Source organism: Oncorhynchus tshawytscha, linkage group LG27 (assembly GCF_018296145.1).
Source record: "Oncorhynchus tshawytscha isolate Ot180627B linkage group LG27, Otsh_v2.0, whole genome shotgun sequence".
NCBI classification, from domain to species: Eukaryota; Metazoa; Chordata; class Actinopteri; order Salmoniformes; family Salmonidae; genus Oncorhynchus; species Oncorhynchus tshawytscha.
In genome coordinates, this window is record NC_056455.1 from 9,872,921 (window position 1) to 9,892,753 (window position 19,833).

Genomic DNA, 19,833 nt, shown 5'->3' on the forward strand with positions numbered 1-19,833 from the left:
AAATACATTTGAGCTATATTACTGCCTGAAACAAAGCCTGATGTGTTGAATATCAAAATACTTGTACAACCATCACCTCAGGGTACTATAGCACAGATATATTTACTGAGACACTGTGTAGTTCTGCTGCTACCTAGTGCTACTAGTCACAATGTCAGCCAAGTGGAGCAAACAATCTGTTATCTTTGTTCACCATTGATAGCCTATAATATTTTACAGTGGACGCCTATGTGCAGCTAAGTTAAAATCAAACTCTCGTATAAATCATGCATTTCTGTCCATTTGAAAACAGTTATGATCAACATGGTCTAGTCCTTACTACATGTAAAGACAAGTCAGGGTTCAACAGTTAAGGTTGGTTTAATTTCAAAACACTGAGTTCAAGCTCAATAAAACCACAGGTTTAACGTGTACAATATTTTAGTAATTGCTTTAAAATAATATAAAAACAAATGAGTAAATCTACAGGGAAATGTTATCAAAACAAAGCAATGAAAGAAATTATATCGTATTCACATAAAAGAAACAAACATTTTCTGCTTGCTACACATCGTAATATATGCAATGAACACTAAAAAGAATCAATGGTAAATTACTTTTTTTTGTATGAAGCAAAAAGAGATTTCATCACAATGACAAAGGAAATGTCAACTTCACCAGCTCATTTAGCAAACATGTTTTAAAGGGATATTGTCAATTAAGGCCCGTTATCTACTTCTCCAGAGTCAGGTGAACTTGTGGATACCATTTTTATGTCTCTGCGTGCCGTTTGAAGGAAGTTGCTAACTAGCGTCAGCGCATTTGCTAGTATATACCACACACTTCCACTCATTCAGCTATCGCTAGTTAGCATTGGCTCGCAGATCTACCTCATACTGGATGCAGAGACGGTGGTCTATTAGACCATCAGACGCTGGGGAAGTAGATAAAGAGCTTAATAGCAAAAATCCTGAAGTATCCCTTTAAAGTCTGTACATTGGTCTAGCATTACAATATTAACAAAGAGAATATGACCACTCTAAAACGGTAAAAATGCATCGTTACTATAATAAATGGTCTTTCACACAGAGAATAAAAGAACAAGACATTTTCAGTTCAAAATGCAAAATGTAGGGCTCATTTTCCTAATTTGGTTGCTCAGGCAACCACAGTGCTGTGAACTGTACAAACAGGCCTACGTGAGACATTTAAAAAGATCCTAGTAAAGGTAAGGTGTTGTGTTTGGTTATTGGCACAGACTGAAGAAAGAACCACACCTCTCATATTGATTACAATGCAGAACGAAGAGGCGCCAAGAGAAGCGTCGGTAGCAACAACGTACAACAATATTTCACTCTACGTTTGAAGGGGCACCATGCTTTAGGAGTCCACAGAGAAGTAGGATGCTCTTGCTGAAAAGGTAAATGGTACAAATGAACCCGTGTCACTACAGCATTTCTTCAATTTACCCATTGTGAAACAACTCCTGCAGTTTCATTTTTTCTCTCCAAAATAGTTCTTCACGCCAAAACACATCTGTGTGACAATGAAATGCTGGCGCATTAGGACGTCCAGTTCTCTTGGCTATTGTAACATGCATAATTGTACACTAGAATACATGTATTCTACCCCTCTTTAGAAGAAATACATACTAATACATGTACACAGCCTCCAGACACTGGATGTAAGGTGATGTTACAGTCTGTGACTATATCCATAGGGTTCAGCAGAGGAGAACTGTGCGAGGCGGTCAGAGATCTGTTGGGAGGACAGGAGACTGGCAAGCAAACACACCGACCACTGTACGCAGACAAACACCAACACCAGCACAAGATACCTGGCTAACAGAAGAGCACTGCAAATGATCTATTAAATGAGTCTTATAATGGTGGAGGAAAACTCCTCTTTTGTTTGGTCTCTCAGCAACGTGGAACCAGTCCTCATATCTGTCTGTTGAAAAAAAAAGAAGCTTGTGCTTCTGTTAGTTTCGCACGGTCTCCTTTCCTCGTCTGAATAGTCTTCCGTTTGAGAACAAAACCTTACCATAGAAGTGTGAACATTTTGTTAAGCATATCCTCAATTGACCAAACTCTTCAATGTAATGAGAATTACAGTTCTGACAACAGCGGTCTGTGGTATTGATGAGAAGACAGCGGGTCCCACCGTTCACAGCTCCTCGTCTTCAGTGAGCTTCATCCGTCTTTTCAGTTCACATCATCCAAGAGCAGACGCTGGAATCGAAAATAGTCGTTTTTCACAGCAAAACTCTCCAGTTCAAAATCCATGTAGCTTCAGTCATTTTCCAGGAATAGTGGCATACTGTATCACTCCCCCTGGGGGAGGGGGACAACAGCCACAAACATGCAGGTCAGGACTAATGTAAGAGTTAAGAGATCCCAGTCTTTTCCAGTCATAGACCTACTACTATAAGACATGGTGAAATAAGATAACTGGTCCCACTCACAGTCTGTTTGTACAGACAAATGCAATAACAAGCTGATGGCTACGTAGATGAGTAATCAGTAGTCTCTCAGCTTGTTAGACAGTAGTAATGATATGTCAATGTGATCTCGTCAGACACATGGATTGAGAGACCGGATAATACAACTGATGTTAATGCCCTTTCTACTGGTCGTGTTGCAAGTCCTCCAGATAACAGGATTACATGAGGAACTGAGATGTTTCACTATTATGAAGAACACTCACACGGAATGCTTGAGAAACACTGGTGTTTGTCTTTCAGACATATCATGGCCATAGTATTGTTGAGGTACATCCAACCTTTGGAGGAACCGTGCATGGATCCCAACTTGCCATGACAGAGGCCTAGTTCTGTAAAAGGGTGTGAGGGAACAGCAGTTTCTAGGCCTTTCCACAGCTCTCTGTGTAAGGCATTGCTCAACATCTCCTCCAGCAATGAGAGAGAGAGTACAGTACATAGCAACATATTGAACAAAATCACTATCAATAGTTATCAGTGCTAGATATTCCCATAACTGTCTCAGTCCTCACCAAAGCAATGGCAGTTTAGTTTCATTATCTCGTCATGTGTTCTCTCCTTCACAGCACCATAACTAGTGGTTTTTGCAGTGGTTAACACAGAGACCATTTGATGGTGGATGTCTCCTTCATACAATATCAAATACAGGGAGACCCCAAAAGTGGCAGACAAATAAGACCAAAAGATGTTGTTTGAGCAACATATCCTCACATAAGACATTATCACTCCGTTCAAGATGATATTTGGTGGACTGAGCAGAGGAGGAGGAAAAGGAGCAGAGATCGTTTATGAAGAGCTGGAGGCCAGTTGACTCATTAGTCTGTAATGTCCCTGGGTCACGAGGATGGCCCAGCACTGAGGCGAGGCGGTGGTAGCAGGGGAACAAGGGCCACCAACTCAGTCAGTCCACTAGCAGCCCATGAAGCAGATGACAGCGATCCCACGATGCTGGAAATAACCTCCCACTGGCCCTCACCCTGCACTGGCTATCTGCTCTGCTGTGGCCCAGCTCAGACTGGCCATCTGGAAACATCATGAAAGGGCCTACGGAAAACATTGTAATGACGACAGAACTATTTACACGATGCGTCTGCCTTGCGCGTTCCTTTCTTTGCTCTGCCATCAAGCACACTTCAAAAGACATATTTGGCTCAGATGTTTGAAGTTGTTGCTGGGGAAGAGGGCTAGTAAGAGTGAAGAGGAAAGGACATCGAGACTGTAGCCTGGATGAGGATGGCGATGACGTCACAGAGATGTTGAGGGGCATTGGAGAAGAAGTTCCAGAGGCTAGGTGGTTCCACACTGGTGTGTCTGTTGGTGGGTCACGCCCCTGGTGTTGTCTAGAGCTGCGCCGCTGGGTGATGTGGTGGGCGGTGTGGAGTGTGCTGTCGTGAGTGGTGTGCAGAGTCGTGTTCTTGGTGCTGTGGAGGAACGGGGGTGGAGGTACTGGGACCCGGTCCGCTGTTGGCCAGGTACTTGGCCCTCATGCTTGAGGTGTACTGTTGAGAGAAAGAGAAAAGTAAGGCGTAACAAAACAGCATGGGATGACCCATGTATTCACAGATAAAACATTTTCATCCAATAAAGAACTGTAAAAAATGGAAAAGTCATGAAAGGGCCTCTGGAAAACAGTGTAATTAAGACTGTAGTCTTTACATGTTGCCTCTGCCTCAGGGGTGTATATTTGATATTTTCTATGTTTGAAAGTGCAGGTCTTTGCCCTGACATTGAAAAAGCATGACTAATGTAATAAGCTGAGAACAACAGGTCACCTTAACAAATCAATAGAGGGTTTGGTTTTGAGGGCTGGAGAATGAACAAGCTCCACACATCACAACACCAACAGAGAAAACATTCAGGGTCCCCCATTCTGACACTGCAAAACAAATGCATGTGGGATACAGCACTGGGGGAATGTCACCCTGGGAGTCATTTGGACAGCCTATTGTGAACACCTAGGATCAGCAGTATGTTCACAATATCTCAGATTCCCCTACCCTCAGATATGGCTCTGAACAGTCTGTGTGAGATCAGAAATGTAACTGCCTGGTGCATAAAATCAAGCTTCAGTCTGCATTTTGGTTGGAAATGGAAAGAATGAACTGCATGCTCAGTCTGTGATGTAAACCTGAAATATACATCATTTTGTCCCTTAACTGTTTTACCTGTATACCATTTGGAATTCTACCACAGAGTTAGAGATGTATGTAGTGAAGCCTATCTGCAGTATCTACCAATAGTATCTACCTGCAGTATCTACCTACAGTATCTCTCTACAGTAACTACAGTCCCTACAGTATCTACCTACAGTAACTACAGTCCCTACAGTATCTACCTACAGTCCCTGCGGTATCTACTTGCAGTATCTGCCCGCGGTATCTACTTGCAGTATCTGCCCGCGGTATCTACTTGCAGTATCTGCCCGCGGTATCTACTTGCAGTATCTGCCCGCGGTATCTACTTGCAGTATCTGCCCGCGGTATCTACTTGCAGTATCTGCCCGCGGTATCTACTTGCAGTATCTGCCCGCGGTATCTATCTATAGTACCTATTTATAGTTCTATCTGCAGTATCAACAGTATTTAGCTATAGTTTGTTTTAATGACTCCAACCTAAGTGTATGTAAAATTCCGACTTCAACTGTAGATACGATCGATACAGTATATATTTATCTATCGTATCTATTGTATCCATCTATCTATTGTATCCATCTATCTACTGTATCCATCTATCGTATCTACCGACCGTATCCATTGCATCTACCATATCAACAATATATATCCATCCATCCAGTGTATATATAGTATGTATCTACATGGGAAAGTAAGGGCTTATCATACTGTACTTAGAGATAATAAACCACACTAGAATTGGGTTGTCACATCGGTGTATATTACAATGTATTTATTGCAAAGGAAGGAGCAGACACAAAACCAGGTGCACTTGCAGTACATACTCTGTGAAAGGATGTGACAGGACTTATTCCACTTGCCTATAGCTCCTATATAATATACATGCCATTTAGTTTTTATCCAAAGTGACTTGCAGTCATGCGTGCACCCAGGATCATCAGCGTTGCCAGCGCCATGCTCGGCCAACTGGATAGAACCAGACGTTATATCCTGCACACGGTTGTACTGAAAAGTGGCCTTGCCAGATCAACGTGACTTTCAATGGGAGTCTCTTAGACTTAGAGGTAAAGTGAAGTGGAGATCATCCCACTTCACACTCAGGAGCTCACAGAAGAAGTCAAGACTTCCAAAATGAACCAGTACAAGTCCTGGCCAAGGGGAATCTCCTGGCAACAAACTGGATAAAGTTGGTCTCTTCTACAGTAATTAACTTGTTCATTTTTCAAAACCGTCAAACCTTAAAAAAGTCCACTCAGATGTCATTCACAGTGTCCACTCCTTTCCAGACCCTCCCTGGTTCCAGTGGAAAGTGGAATGCAACAGTCTGAAGGGCTCGGCAGACTGCAACGCAGTTACGTGAATGTCCTTTTCTGTCGGACGTAGGCTTAAATGTTCATGAAAGGCCATTATGAGCCTGAAGACAGGACAAGAACGTGACGTGTACCACCTAAAACAGCTGCAGTGCTGGTGGATAGGAAGGCATGCTGCCCAAGGCCACAGTCAGGGGACACGCGTTAGGTGAGGGGTCACACTAGCAAGACACAGGAGGGCAGTGGGGTGGCAGGTAACTCTGGTTACGGCGTGGGTGGTTGGGGTGGGAGACTTGGTTTGGGGGGGAACACAGGCCAGTCAGTGAAGGTGGGGGGGGCATTGTCTGTACCTGTTAGCATAGCGGAGGAGGTTACCAAAACGATCTCTCACTCGCCGAGGGCTTTAACTGCCAGCTGTTGCGGCGGTAACTGTCCATGTCGGCAGTCAAATACAACTGTGTGGGTTTGCAGGAAAGAAAACAACAGCGACAAGACAGTATAGAGAAGATACACAGCGCAGAGTCTAGGCCCAAGCAGACACACGGACACCAAGGAGGGGCTCAGCCTCCAGGAGAGGAGGGCGACCGGCCAGGGAGGACCAGGGACCACTGACGGAGGGATTCAGGTTGACTTACAACACACAACCTGTGAAGACTGGTAGCTAGGATCGTCATGTTGACTCTAGCCCTTACTGTGAGCTAAACTCACTTGAATATGTCAAAATAAGAGGCAAAAACAATGCACTTACTACACTGAGACATCATTTCCAAAGCCAGGCCCCGTTGGCAGACTGTTTACTTTAAAACAAGATCTCATCGGAAGATCTTTCATTATCATCATCATCATTATCGTGTCCTACACAACGGCTGCCAAATGACCCAGTCAGTGGAGGTGTTCTGCCAATCAGTGTATAACGTAGACATTGGGACACTTACCGAGGGAGGAGGGGACTCTCTCTCTATCAGTGGGGTGTTCTCACACCGCGGGTTCTGGAAGGCATTGGCATTCTGGGTCCTGTGTAACAGAACAAACACACACTCCAAGGTTAAACACAGGCGGAGATGGAACTACAGCTGCAGAACCTGCGTGCACACACACGCACAGAAACAGGTGCAAATAACGTACATGACTTACTGACCCTCAAAATATACTTTCCATGCCACAGAAGCACGTACACCCACATATACAAATAGTTCATGATACCATTTAAACCCCTACAGGCACCACAGACACAGAACCCCACAGTACATCCCAGGCAGTACTGTGCTGTACAATCCACCAAAACCAGAAGTATCAACAAATCCCCTCCCCCAGCCCCCATCCTAAGAGGTCCATTCATTAGGCTGTTGGCCTTGGGTTTCAAAGGGCCACAGCTGGAGAGCAACAGCTGCATCGCTCGTGGCCGCCAGAATGTGACCCTCTATGGGAGAGCAGAGCACCGCTCCTCTCGTTCTCTGTGCTAGCACAGCCCTGGGTCACATGGTATCTCACATTCCTCAACCCTCACCACCACAGCCTGCTTTGAACCTTTCAACACTGAGAAAGTGGAGGGGAAGTGCACCCACTGTTCCCCAGTGATTCTCTTTGAGACGAGTGTTCCACGGGACTGGTGTTACTGTACTCACATGTACTCTGTGACGGGGGCGTTGCTGACGGTGTGGGCTGCAGCAGGGATGCTGGTCTCGCTGCCGTAGCTGCTGCCACAGCTGTACAGGCTGGGCATGTGGACGCGGTACAGGTTGTCATGGTTCTGCAGTCTGCCTCCGTGGGCCATGGACTCCTCCTCGCTGTCCGCCTCGTTCCTATAGAGACAGAGAAAGAGAGAGAGAGACACTGCTGAGTCACAGGTCCACCAGGACACATACGACCAGGGTTGGAGTCAATTCCGTTTCAATTCAGGAAGAAAACAGAAATTACAATTCGACTTCCACACTTTCTCATAGAAAATCATTGAGGAAAAGGCAACAGAAAACATACCCTAAGAAGGATGCAGCGCCCCCTGCTTGGACCAAATTAGATATTACATGTGACTGACACATATCAGTTAATTACTATAGCTCCTGCCTTGGGCAAATCAATGTCATTTTGTAAATGTCGGATCTCTATGGAAAGACGCACCATTCACCCAAGTTTAGTCAAAATCGGGCCAGCGTTGTCTGAGGTATTGTGTGTGACAAACGTACAAGGACACATCCACAGTCCCATTCTCAATTTTATCATGGGGGACAAAAATTGGAATGACAGTTATTTCCAAACTGAAATGGAATTGACTACAACCCTGCAGAGTGACAAACGGCCACAAGAGGGAGCCCCTCTCCCACTGATGGGGAGAGCAGCAGCGGCACAAAAACAGGCACATTCACAGTCACGTTTTGCATTCATCCATGGCCACGTTTCTATTCAATTTCTTCACTGCCCAAGGGGAGACGAAAGAAGTCTTCTCTTTGAAAAAGGGAAAGCAGCAAATCCCCACTGAGCTTAAGGAATAAAACCACACTCCACTAAGATAAAAATGTATTCAGTTTCCACACGAATATTACAGATTGATCTGCTATAATACAGATTGGTTCACTTCGCCATTTCTGTTCAAACATGAGCTGTGATCGTGACTACCGCAAGGGCTCCACTGAAAGCCCACATTGTCACATTTTCAAAAAAATGAAAGACATTTCCCCCTGTAGCACAACGGTCAAGATATAAAACATGGACAACAAAAGAAGACAAAAACAGCCCTTGTGGCGCTGCAGTGAATAGCGCTGATGATGATGACATTGTCATGGTGACTTGTCTCCCTCTAGTGTTCAACACACCACCCACAGCGTTCTCCTCCACACAGCTAATTAATGACATCATCCCATTCAGGGCAGCACGCATTCACCCATATAGAACATTACGAAGACAGAGTATGTACTGAACTAATTTCCAACATTGCCATGTTCATATATAAAACATATCAATGCGATGGCTTGTGGCACTAAAAGCAGTAAAGCTTAATGTTGGGTTATTAAGAACTACATGCATCATTACAACAATGAGCTATTAAACAACTATGTCATTTAGAAGATGCATTCCTATAAAAATAAAAAACCTTTGCTGTGTAACAGGAACAGCAAGCTGAGCTAAAACTGCAGAACATAACATATCCACCAGTATCCTCAGAACTCTGCTAATTACATAGTGGAGTTAAACTGGAGGCGTGGCTTGGGACAGCTAACTCTCATCTCTCTTACAAGGCATTATGATTCATCCTATCCATCTGCTGCTGATAGGGGCACCCAGCGGAGGGAAATCAGATGGATTTCATAAAGTACAACGTCAACCTCCACAATTATACCACTCCATGCAATGGTTGCAATAGATTTAGGCAAAGCTTTGCACGATTAGGGAGAGGGGGATAACAGGAAGTGATATTTGGGGAAGCAGCTGGGCCCTCCTGGCCAGGTCCCATGGAACACGCTGCCAGTGTTCTACACACTAGCAACGGAAGACTAAAATCAGCTAACACATTTCGTCAGGGGTTTAGTCAGGGGTTTAGAAACTCTTCAGGAAAAAAAATGATTAAATTCTATAATAGTATTGTCTCTGTCTGTCCTACAGGCAAATCATTATCATTTGAGTCATTTCCGTGTAATGTAAAATGGGCCTCCGAGGCTACAGTCCATGATTCAGGCAAAAGCTCTATTAACTAATGTATTAGTTCTATTGGAAGCAATTCTAAATGGTTTCTCAAACCCTGAAATACCTAAAACATTGTTAATTTTCTGAACCATTTTGCTCATAGACATGGAGCACTAACATAGAAACAGAAATAGCATTGAGGTCCAATTGGACGGACTGTATGTGGTACTGGAGGATAGTAGTGTGTATGGGAGAAGGGTTCTGACCTCTTGTTGTTCCAGGTGTGAGGTAGGCTGCAGACGATGGAGCTGAACATGAGAGCCGTGACGAAGGAGAAGAACACCAGGTAGATCAGGCCCTCCAGTCCATCATAACACAACCCTGTTATACCCTGGACATAGTCCTGGAACACAACACAGTTAATAACACAACCCTGTTATACCCTGGACATAGTCCTGGAACACAACACAGTTAATAACACAACCCTGTTATACCCTGGACATAGTCCTGGAACACAACACAGTTAATAACACAACCCTGTTATACCCTGGACATAGTCCTGGAACACAACACAGTTAATAACACAACCCTGTTATACCCTGGACATAGTCCTGGAACACAACACAGTTAATAACACAACCCTGTTATACCCTGGACATAGTCCTGGAACACAACACAGTTAATAACACAACCCTGTTATACCCTGGACATAGTCCTGCAACACAACACAGTTAATAACACAACCCTGTTATACCCTGGACATAGTCCTGGAACACAACATAGTTAATGACATTAGATCATTAGTAGATGTCATCCATCCATCCATCCATCCACAGTAGGCCTGTACGACAGGACATTGATGCAATTGTGCAAGAGCAAATGTGAAGTTTTGCAATGCCTGGACACAATACCACTAACATGGTCACAGATCTGTCTGCACATAGTATACTCCACTGTCTAGTAGGGCGATACTTAGGTGCCAATACGATATGTATTGGGAACCTCACAATTGTAATCTGTACTGCGATTCGATACTGTGACTTTATTGCGAGGCGATCATTCAAAAACATTGCTGCTGCAGAGGGACAAGACAGAGCCATGAGAAAACAAGTTATCAGTCATGGAAATAGAAGTGCTGAAAACAAATGGGCTTCCTATTTAAAGCTATGAAGGACAAATAGTGGAGTTTTGGTGCAGGTACAGACAACTAGCACACAGATAATACTGCGATACTGTCAAAACTATGCGCTATCTTTTCAAAAATAATACCCCGATATGTAACTGCATGGATCTTTCCTCCCATCACTACTGTCTGGTTCGTTGCCATGTCATATACATGTATCTATGACAACTAGTGCACAGGATAGAGGTTCACATCACGTCATAGAAATACAACTAACCTACCAAACAGATGCTACATTTTGCCTGCCTGCTACACAGGGTTACTGTACACAGCGCCCTATCTGACACACATACTGGGGGGAGGGAGGTTAGACATGACTATTTAATGATACATGGCGTGGAGGAGTGAGAAAGCAGGCCAACACGGTGCTTTTCCAGCGCCTTGCTTCAGAGCCAAGCAAATTACAGTCATTATCGAGAGGAAGTAGCTCGACGACATGCGCAATACCCGGGAGTGCTATTCAACATGACCAAAGCAGAGTAAGTTGGGAATAATATTGTCCAGCTTTTAAAGAAAACATTTCATGACGACCGCTTCTGCTTCCTGCATTTGCACTGAGAGACGTCTTGGTTGTTCCCTCTAGGTACAGCATGTTTACATGTGATGTAGTGGCAGGCGCATTACCCCATCCTCCTGGGTCACGCTCAGCACAATGTTTAGAAAAAAATATACGATGCAGAACAAACATCCCTCTCTGTAGAAGAACAAACCACGTCAGCTCTATTCACGTCATGACATTCGATCTGCTACTGAAAGTGTCCTTGGTTTCATCTGAATGTGAGCTCCTGGGCTACTGCTTGATTGGCTCAGGTTCTCCTGCCCTCCGCTGTGAGGGCTGTGAGTGGTGGGGATGAGAGTGGGAGTGACAGTAGGAACAGTGAGACCCAGGCAGGGTTCTGACAGTGTGACAGTGGGCACCGGCCACATAGGGGTTAACAGAGGAGGACGTGAAGAGCAGTCAGGTAGGGCTGCTACTACAGATCAGAGAGATATGCAGCCAAGCGCAGGGCGGCGGATACACTGCAGGCAGAGAGGAGCAGGTCTGAATACAGGGTTGAACCAAGAGCAGTGGAGCAGAGTTAAGCTCAGCTAAGAGGAGCACAGACGCACGTGCACAGGAGTGTGAACTGTGAACGTGGTCCTCTCCATCACACAGGCAGAGGGAAAGCCAACTGCGGGTCACACAACGACTCACTGGACCGTTTAGACACAGCTTGCAAACACATCTGCCAACATCATCGGACTGGACATGCACCGTACATGCTAACAACCACATCCCAGAGAGGGATACGTACACATGTAGACCGTGACCACGCAACAGAGACCATACGACATCCCCTGTGGAGTAAGGATGTTAGCCATGGTCCCCCTGGTGTCCCAGGCAGGAACAGCTCACCATGTGCAGGCTTCGGCAGTCCACCAGGGCAGTGAGCTGATGCAGGCCGATCTCTGTGGTGTTCAGCACCCCCTGGATCTGTTCTAGATTCCCCTGCAAGACACAAACACACAAACACTTTAAAAACAGGGCCAGGTCTACATTTAACACAGCAAATTAGGCCAGACCACGGTCTCAGTGAGCGTGTGTGTGTGTGTGTGTGTGTGTGTATGAGAGAGATACTGGCAGTACTTAATTTTTCGTGTCCTACTTAAACTAGTAAAGAAGGTTGGTATGACGTCAACAAAAGTAGAGAGTCGGCGAAACTTTGAGAAAACTCCCAAACCAGAAGAGAGTCAGCAACCCTGACGCCTCGTGCAGACAGACTCCAGGATTTTAATGGTGCGCATCACATCCCATTGAAATGAAGGCACTTCCTCCCAAACCTCAAATTTAGGCTATACTGCCGTCTGTCTGCACGAGGTGTAATAACAAACCACGTCCGGATTCTCCTATGGGCTGTAACAGCCGGCAGAGAACAGCGTCTGTCCAGAGGTCTATTTTAAATGACTAATTGGGACATGAGGGCTGATGAGTGTTGATGGAGTTCTACGTCTCTGGTAGCCCAACAGAACGTGAAATGTTCCTGTGAACTCAGCATTTTCTCGCTCTTTTTTGTTGTTGTTGTTGAATTTTTACCCCCTTTTTCTCCCCAATTTCGTGGTGTCCAATTGTTGTAGTAGCTACTATCTTGTCTCATCGCTACAACTCCCGTACGGGCTCGGGAGAGACGAAGGCTGAAAGTCATGCGTCCTCCGATACACAACTCAACCAAGCGGCACTGCTTCTTAACACAGCGCACATCCAACCCGGAAGCCAGCCGCACCAATGTGTTGGAGGAAACACTGTGCACCTGGCAACCTTGGCTAGCGCGCACTGCGCCCGGCCCGCCACAGGAGTCGCTGGTGCGCGATGAGGCAAGGACATCCCTACCGACCAAGCCCTCCCTAACCCGGACAACGCTAGGCCAATTGTGCGTCGCCCCATGGACCTCCCGGTCGCGGCCGGTTACGACAGAGCCTGGGCGCGAACCCAGAGTTTCTGATGGCACAGCTGGCACTGCAGTACAGCGCCCTTAACCACCCGGGAGGCCCCAGCATTTTCTCTCTTCACTGTCCCACTGAAGTATGCTCTGTGCACACAGTGGAAAGAGTAGCGCTGGACAATACAACACAGGGCTGTACAGAGGAGGCCAGTGAAAGTAACAGGAGCATAACGCAAAGGTGACGTGGCAGCAGACTTTTGTGGCCAGGTGCACTCGTCTCCTCTCCCTCTGCCTCTTGGTCCTTTGGCTCCATTCAGTGGACTGTGCAACCCGTAGAATTGCTACAATAGTACAGCCGGTGTGTCCAGACCAGGGGGAAGGCAGGGTGTGTTTAGCATCAGTACTCTGGCAGGTGGCGTTCACAGCAGGAAGTAAAGTGACAGATGTCAGGAGTCAGGACGCTCACCTTAGTTTGGGGGTACTCTCTGGTGGCCGAGCGGAGCAGCTCAGACACGTCGTCCTGCATCTCCACTAAGGCTTTGTGGCTCCCGGACAACTTCTACAACACAAGAGGGGAAACACGACCGACTGTATCAGACATGGCACTGAGTACTGCACTACTTGTTCAATGTCTTCGTGACAAACCTCCTGACCCTAACACAGAATATATATATATATTTTAAACCATGCTAGCGAACTCTAGTCCTTTCTGATGGTCAAATATGTCCCTTTACACTCAACCCAATGTCGGCACATTGACACCTGGTACCTGTGAGATATATTACATATATATCAACCCTTTTTATTAACAGATGTTGCTGTGATAGCTAGCCTGGGCTTGCGCTGCACTGTGAAGAGGGGGGGAAATACTACAGTCCATTAAAAGCAAGTCACGGATAGGGTGTTATGGTAGGGTCTTCAAATCACATTAATACACTGGCAATGGCCTTAGTGGCCGTTTCGCAGTTCTACATTTACACCTCCGGGAAAAAGCTGACATTTGGCCTAAAAGATGAAAGGCACAGGGAGTGTGCACTCTGTTCTGTCTTACCCAGCAAGACCACTCCTCTCTAGGTGGACTGGTACAGAGTGTACGTCACAATGTGCTTTTTGTGACCCAAAAACAGTCTTGCAGCCTTGACCCGTATTCTTTGAACAAAAAGCTTTTCTGGGAGATATGTTTTGTCAGTAAACATCTACTGTACATCAATGTTTTGCGACACCTTAATTAGTCAATTAAAAGCTACAAAGTCTAAGTGAAAAGACGATATTGTCCCTCTGAAGTAGCTGTGGTTGACTAGTCTTACTCCTCTTAATAAGACTCAGGTTCTCTTGCCAGCAGGCAGAACGTGTTCTAACGACGTCATTTCCACCAACTTCACCCGCTGGGTTAAAGCTGCTGCTTTTAAGGCCGAGGCGTTGGTGTGAAATGCTCATCTGAGACGGCAGTCCACAGATGAATCTATAAAGGCCGCATATGATCATCATCGCCCTTCCTTTCGTCCAATGGGATCGTCTCATTCACACGCAGAGGTCATTCGGAGGTCATAGATGAGAGAAGATATGTGCATACTTTATACAGTATGCAAGGTAGCGAGACGCATTAGCTAGATGAGAGGCATCTCACTGTTCAGCCTCAACAGATCAGATAAATTATAACCCGCATCAAAGTTACACGTTAGCCTGATTCACGCATGTACACTGAAAAAGATATGAATACTAAACATGTTAGAACACATCCCTACTGCCTGTGAGGCCTGTATCAAAGCGCTTTGCTAAAATATGATGGCCAGTAAAAGTCTGTTTGAAGTAGCCTACCTGTTGGAATGGGTTGGTTTGGCCCACACTGCATGTCATGTAGTACTGCAAAATGTCTGTGGAAACACACACACAACAGGCCTGGATCAGATGATGTGAGCAGTACCGCAGACAACCTCAGTCTAGTTAGTTCTAGCAGTGTCACTGTACTACTAGAAGGTGAATTGCATTACCACATTCTCACAGAGGACATCATGTTTTCTCCAACCATTTCCACTGTGAAAGGAGGTCCTCTCATTCACCACCATGGTGACTTACTGGATGGTATTTCTATTCCCTGACCTTGATATCCCATAGCCTTTATATGCCACTGCCTGAAGCAGTGCCCAGCCTACTGAATGTCAGCTGGGAACTCCATAACCTACAGTGATGTGGTATCATCTCAGGTCAGCTTCCCCAGAGACAGAGAGTGACAGACTAAGGATATTTTTGGGGTTGCTTTTCTGAAGAGGGTGAATAATGATCTTTGGGAGGGCCTGCAGAGTAATCAATGGCTGCCGATTAGCTGGGGGCTTGTGAGGAGGGGAGACTGGGGTTGCGTCTCTAATTGGCACCCTACCTTACACCCTGGTCAATAGTAGTGCGTTATATAGGGAATAGGGTGCCATTTGGGACAGAACCTGGGTCGATGGGGACATTTCAGAGCTCCGTAAACAATGCTAATGGGTTAGCTAGCAGCACGGTCAGGCACACTGTACCAGTAGGATTAACAGTATCCTGCTTTAGGGAACTCAATCTGGGACGGTGTGAGAAGGAGACATGTATTCTCACCCACACTGTGTGGGCCACACACTCATGCAATTTAATAAATAATGATATTTGGGAGTTTGTGACTCAAACATAGCGCAGGTTTGAATCAGAGTGGCTCTACTTCTGGTCCCCAGTATTAATCATAGAGAATATCACCAGCACCACCAACATAACACATGGCATCCTATTTCTGATGTGACACTGGTCTGTGACGTTCACTGATTACCACACAGTCAAATGGGTTCCGGATATACCACACCGCACCCACGCACAGACACACACACACACACAGAGTGGTAGAGAGAAGAGCAAGTCTGCTCTGTTATGGATGGGCCAGTTCACATCTGCTGTAGCTCCTCTAAACTGAGCTCCCTCCCTGTGAGTCTCATAAACAGTGGAATTATGGCACTGACAAGGGAAATTAACTGCTCATTCAATGATATCCTTGGATGGCCAGATACAACAGGCTGAATAGAAGACCTATCATTTACTGCTTGTAATAGTGTTTAAAGCAGCCAGTCAGAGACAACAGACTCATAACTTATCTTTGTGGAAGATTCAATAATTCGGTTCAGGATTTTACTACCACAATGGCAGAGTGATGTAAAAGAGAAACAATGGCCGAAACATTAAGCAGAAAGCGGGAGAATAGAACGTTTTTTCTGTTGGGGCTCGGACAGGGCAGTAAAGATAGACATATTACAGCCAGCGAGGAACAACAGATAAGATGAAGAATGGAACCAGAGCTGTTGAAATGATTCCCAGAGACCTCAGTGCTGCAGAGTGAGGTAGGGGGGGGGAGAACAAGTATTTGATACACTGCCGATTTTGCAGGTTTTTCTACTTACAAAGCATGTAGAGGTCTGTAATTTTTATCATAGGTACACTTCAACTGTGAGAGACGGAATCTAAAACAAAAATCCAGAAAATCACATTGTATGATTTTTAAGTAATTAATTTGCATTTTATTGCATGACATAAGTATTTGATCACCTACCAACAAGTAAGAATTCCATCTCACAGACCAGTTAGTTTTTCTTTAAGAAGCCCTCCTGTTCTCCACTCATTACCTGTATTAACTGCACCTGTTTGAACTCGTTACCTGTATAAAAGCCACCTGTCCACACACTCAATCAAACAGACTCCAACCTCTCCACAATGGCCAAGACCAGAGAGCTGTGTAAGGACATCAGGGATAAAATTGTAGACCTGCACAAGGCTGGGATGGGCTACAGGACAATAGGCAAGCAGCTTGGTGAGAAGGCAACAACTGTTGGTGCAATTATTAGAAAATGGAACAAGTTCAAAATGACGGTCACCCTCGGTCTGGGGCTCCATGCAAGATCTCACCTCGTGGGGCATCAAAGATCATAAGGAAGGTGAGGGATCAGCCCAGAACTACACGGCAGGACCTGGTCAATAACCTGAGAGCTTGGGATCACAGTCTCAAAGAAAACCATTAGTAACACACTACACCGTCATGGATTAAAATCCTGCAGCGCACGCAAGTTCCCCTGCTCAAGCCAGCGCATGTCCAGGCCCGTCTGAAGTTTGCCAATGACCATCTGGATGATCCAGAGGAGGAATGGGAGGTCATGTGGTCTGATGAGACAAAAATAGAGCTTTTTGGTCTAAACTCCACTCGCCGTGTTTGGAGGAAGAAGAAGGATGAGTACAACCCCAAGAACACCACCCCAACCATGGAGGTGGAAACATCATTCTTTGGGAATGCTTTTCTGCAAAGGGGACAGGACGACTGCACCGTATTGAGGGAAGGATGGATGGGGCCATGTATCGCGAGATCTTGGCCAACAACCTCCTTCCCTCAGTAAGAGCATTGAAGATAGGTTGTGGCTGGGTCTTCCAGCATGACAACGACCCGAAACACACAGCCAGAGCAACTAAGGAGTGGCTCCGTAAGAAGCATCTCAATGTCCTGGAGTGGCCTAGCCAGTCTCCAGACCTGAACCCAATAGAACATTTTTGGAGGGAGCTGAAAGTCCGTATTGCCCAGCGACAGCCCCCGAAACCTGAAGGATCTGGAGAAGGTCTGTATGGAGGAGTGGGCCAAAATCCCTGCTGCAGTGTGTGCAAACCTGGTGAAGAACTACAGGAAACATATGATCTCTGTAATGGAAAAAAAAGTTAATATTAAGTTCTGCTTTTCTGATGTATCAAATACTTATGTCATGCAATAAAATGCAAATTAGAAATCATACAATGTGATTTTATGAATTTTTGTTTTAGATTCCGTCTCTCACAGTTGAAGTGTACATATGATAAAAAATTACAGACCTCTACATGCTTTGTAAGTAGGAAAACCTGCAAAATCGGCAGTGTATCAAATACTTGTTCTCCCCACTGTATAGCCTGTAGCGTTCGTTTACCAGGGCAAAATAAACAGGAAATCGTGTGCAGCAATAAAACCAACGGCTTATCCAGGGCGGCCATTTCTCCTGATGCCGAGTGACAGGTATGAAATAAGGATAGAACGGAATAAAGGTAATGAAAAGGGTGACCTTTTCAAAGGCTGCCTTTTGCAGATTGAGAACAACAACCTTGGGGGTGGAAGGCAAGGTCATTCTTAGGAGTCACAAACATGTACTGGACACCATGTTGAAGAGAAAGAGACTCTCGCAGTCTACCAATTTAAAATCAAGTCTTGCAATGCCACAATTGTTCAGCTCGCTTTGAAGTCTAAAACCACCTTACATTCGTTTGCAATAATTTCCAGTTCTGCTTTTAAACACACAGGCATGTTAACACGCAGGAAAAACAGAACACAGTAACACCCCTGAATGCCCGAGTCCAGCCTCAAGGCAGTGGGTGAAGATACTGTACTGAACAGAGATGAGGTGATGCACATACAGTTGAAGTCAGAAGTTTACATACACCTTAGCCAAATACATTTAAACTCAGTTTATGACAATTCCTGACATTTAATCCTCGTAAAAATTCCCCGTCTTAGGTCAGTTAGGATCACCACTTTATTTTAAGAATGTGAAATGTCAGAATAATAGTAGAGAGAATGATTTATTTCAGCTTTTATTTCTTTCATCACATTCCCAGTGGGTCAGAAGTTTACATACACTCAATTAGTGTTTGGTAGCACTGTCTTTAAATTGTTTAACTTGGGACAAACTTTTCAGGTAGCCTTCCACAAGCTTCCCACAATAAGTTGGGTGAATTTTGGCCCATTCCTCCTGACGGAGCTGGTGTAACTGAGTCAGGTTTTGTCGGGCTTTGTGACGGCCACTCTATTAGCTTGACTTTGTTGTCCTTAAGCCATTTTGAAAGTATGCTTGGGGTCATTGTCCATTTGGAAGACCCATTTGCAACCAAGCTTTAACATCCTGACTGATGTCTTGAGATATGATGGCTTCAATATATCCACATAAATTTTCCTCCCTCATGATGCCATCTATTTTGTGAAGTGCACCAGACCCTCCTGTAGGAAAGCACCCCTACAACATGATGCTGCCACCCCTTGTGCTTCACGGTTGGGATGGTGTTCTTCGGCTTGCAAGCCTCCCCCTTCTTCCTTCAAACATAACGAGGGTCATTATGGCCAAACAGTTCTATTTTTGTTTCATCAGACCAGAGGACATTTCCCCAAAAAGTACGATCTCTGTCCCCATGTGCAGTTGCAAACCGTAGTCTGGCTTTTTCATGGCGGTTTTGGAGCAGTGGCTTCTTCCTTGCTGAGAGGCCTTTTAAGGTTATGTCGATATAGGACTCGTATATAGGATACTTTTTTACCTGTTTCCTCCAGCATCTTCACAAGGTCCTTTGCTGTTGTTCTGGGATTGATTTGCACTTTTCGCTCCAAAGTACATTCATGTCTAGGAGACAGAACGCGTCTCCTTCCTGAGCATTATGACGGCTGTGTGGTCCCATGGTGTTTAGACTTGCATAATATTGTTTGTACAGATGAACGTGGTACCTTCAGGCGTTTGGAAATTACTCACAAGGAAGAACCAGACTTGTGGAAGTCTACAATTTTTTTTCTGAAGTCTTGGCTGATTTCTCTGGATTTCCCAGGATGTCAAGCAAAGAGGCACTGAGTTTGAAGGTAGGCCTTGAAATACATCCACAGGTACACCTCCAATTGACTCAAATGATG

General features: G+C 45.2%; 1 protein-coding gene across 2 annotated transcripts in view; it reads right to left on the reverse strand.

Moving 5' to 3' along the window:
• Positions 1-341: 341 nt before the first annotated feature.
• LOC112245976 (protein tweety homolog 3) overlaps positions 342-19,833 on the reverse strand; it is a 65,329-nt gene continuing 45,837 nt past the window's right edge. The window contains exons 8-15 of one of the 2 annotated variants that reach the window (XM_024414228.2): positions 14,961-15,016; positions 13,609-13,701; positions 12,119-12,211; positions 9,806-9,942; positions 7,547-7,723; positions 6,857-6,935; positions 6,272-6,376; positions 3,853-3,978 (exon numbers count right to left, since the gene is read on the reverse strand). In XM_024414228.2, the coding sequence (XP_024269996.2) occupies positions 6,293-6,376; positions 6,857-6,935; positions 7,547-7,723; positions 9,806-9,942; positions 12,119-12,211; positions 13,609-13,701; positions 14,961-15,016 (719 nt within the window). In that variant the 3' untranslated portion in view covers positions 3,853-3,978; positions 6,272-6,292. Of the gene's footprint in view, positions 3,979-6,271; positions 6,377-6,856; positions 6,936-7,546; positions 7,724-9,805; positions 9,943-12,118; positions 12,212-13,608; positions 13,702-14,960; positions 15,017-19,833 lie in introns of both variants that reach the window. The other variant, XM_024414227.2, reaches the window with a different exon arrangement.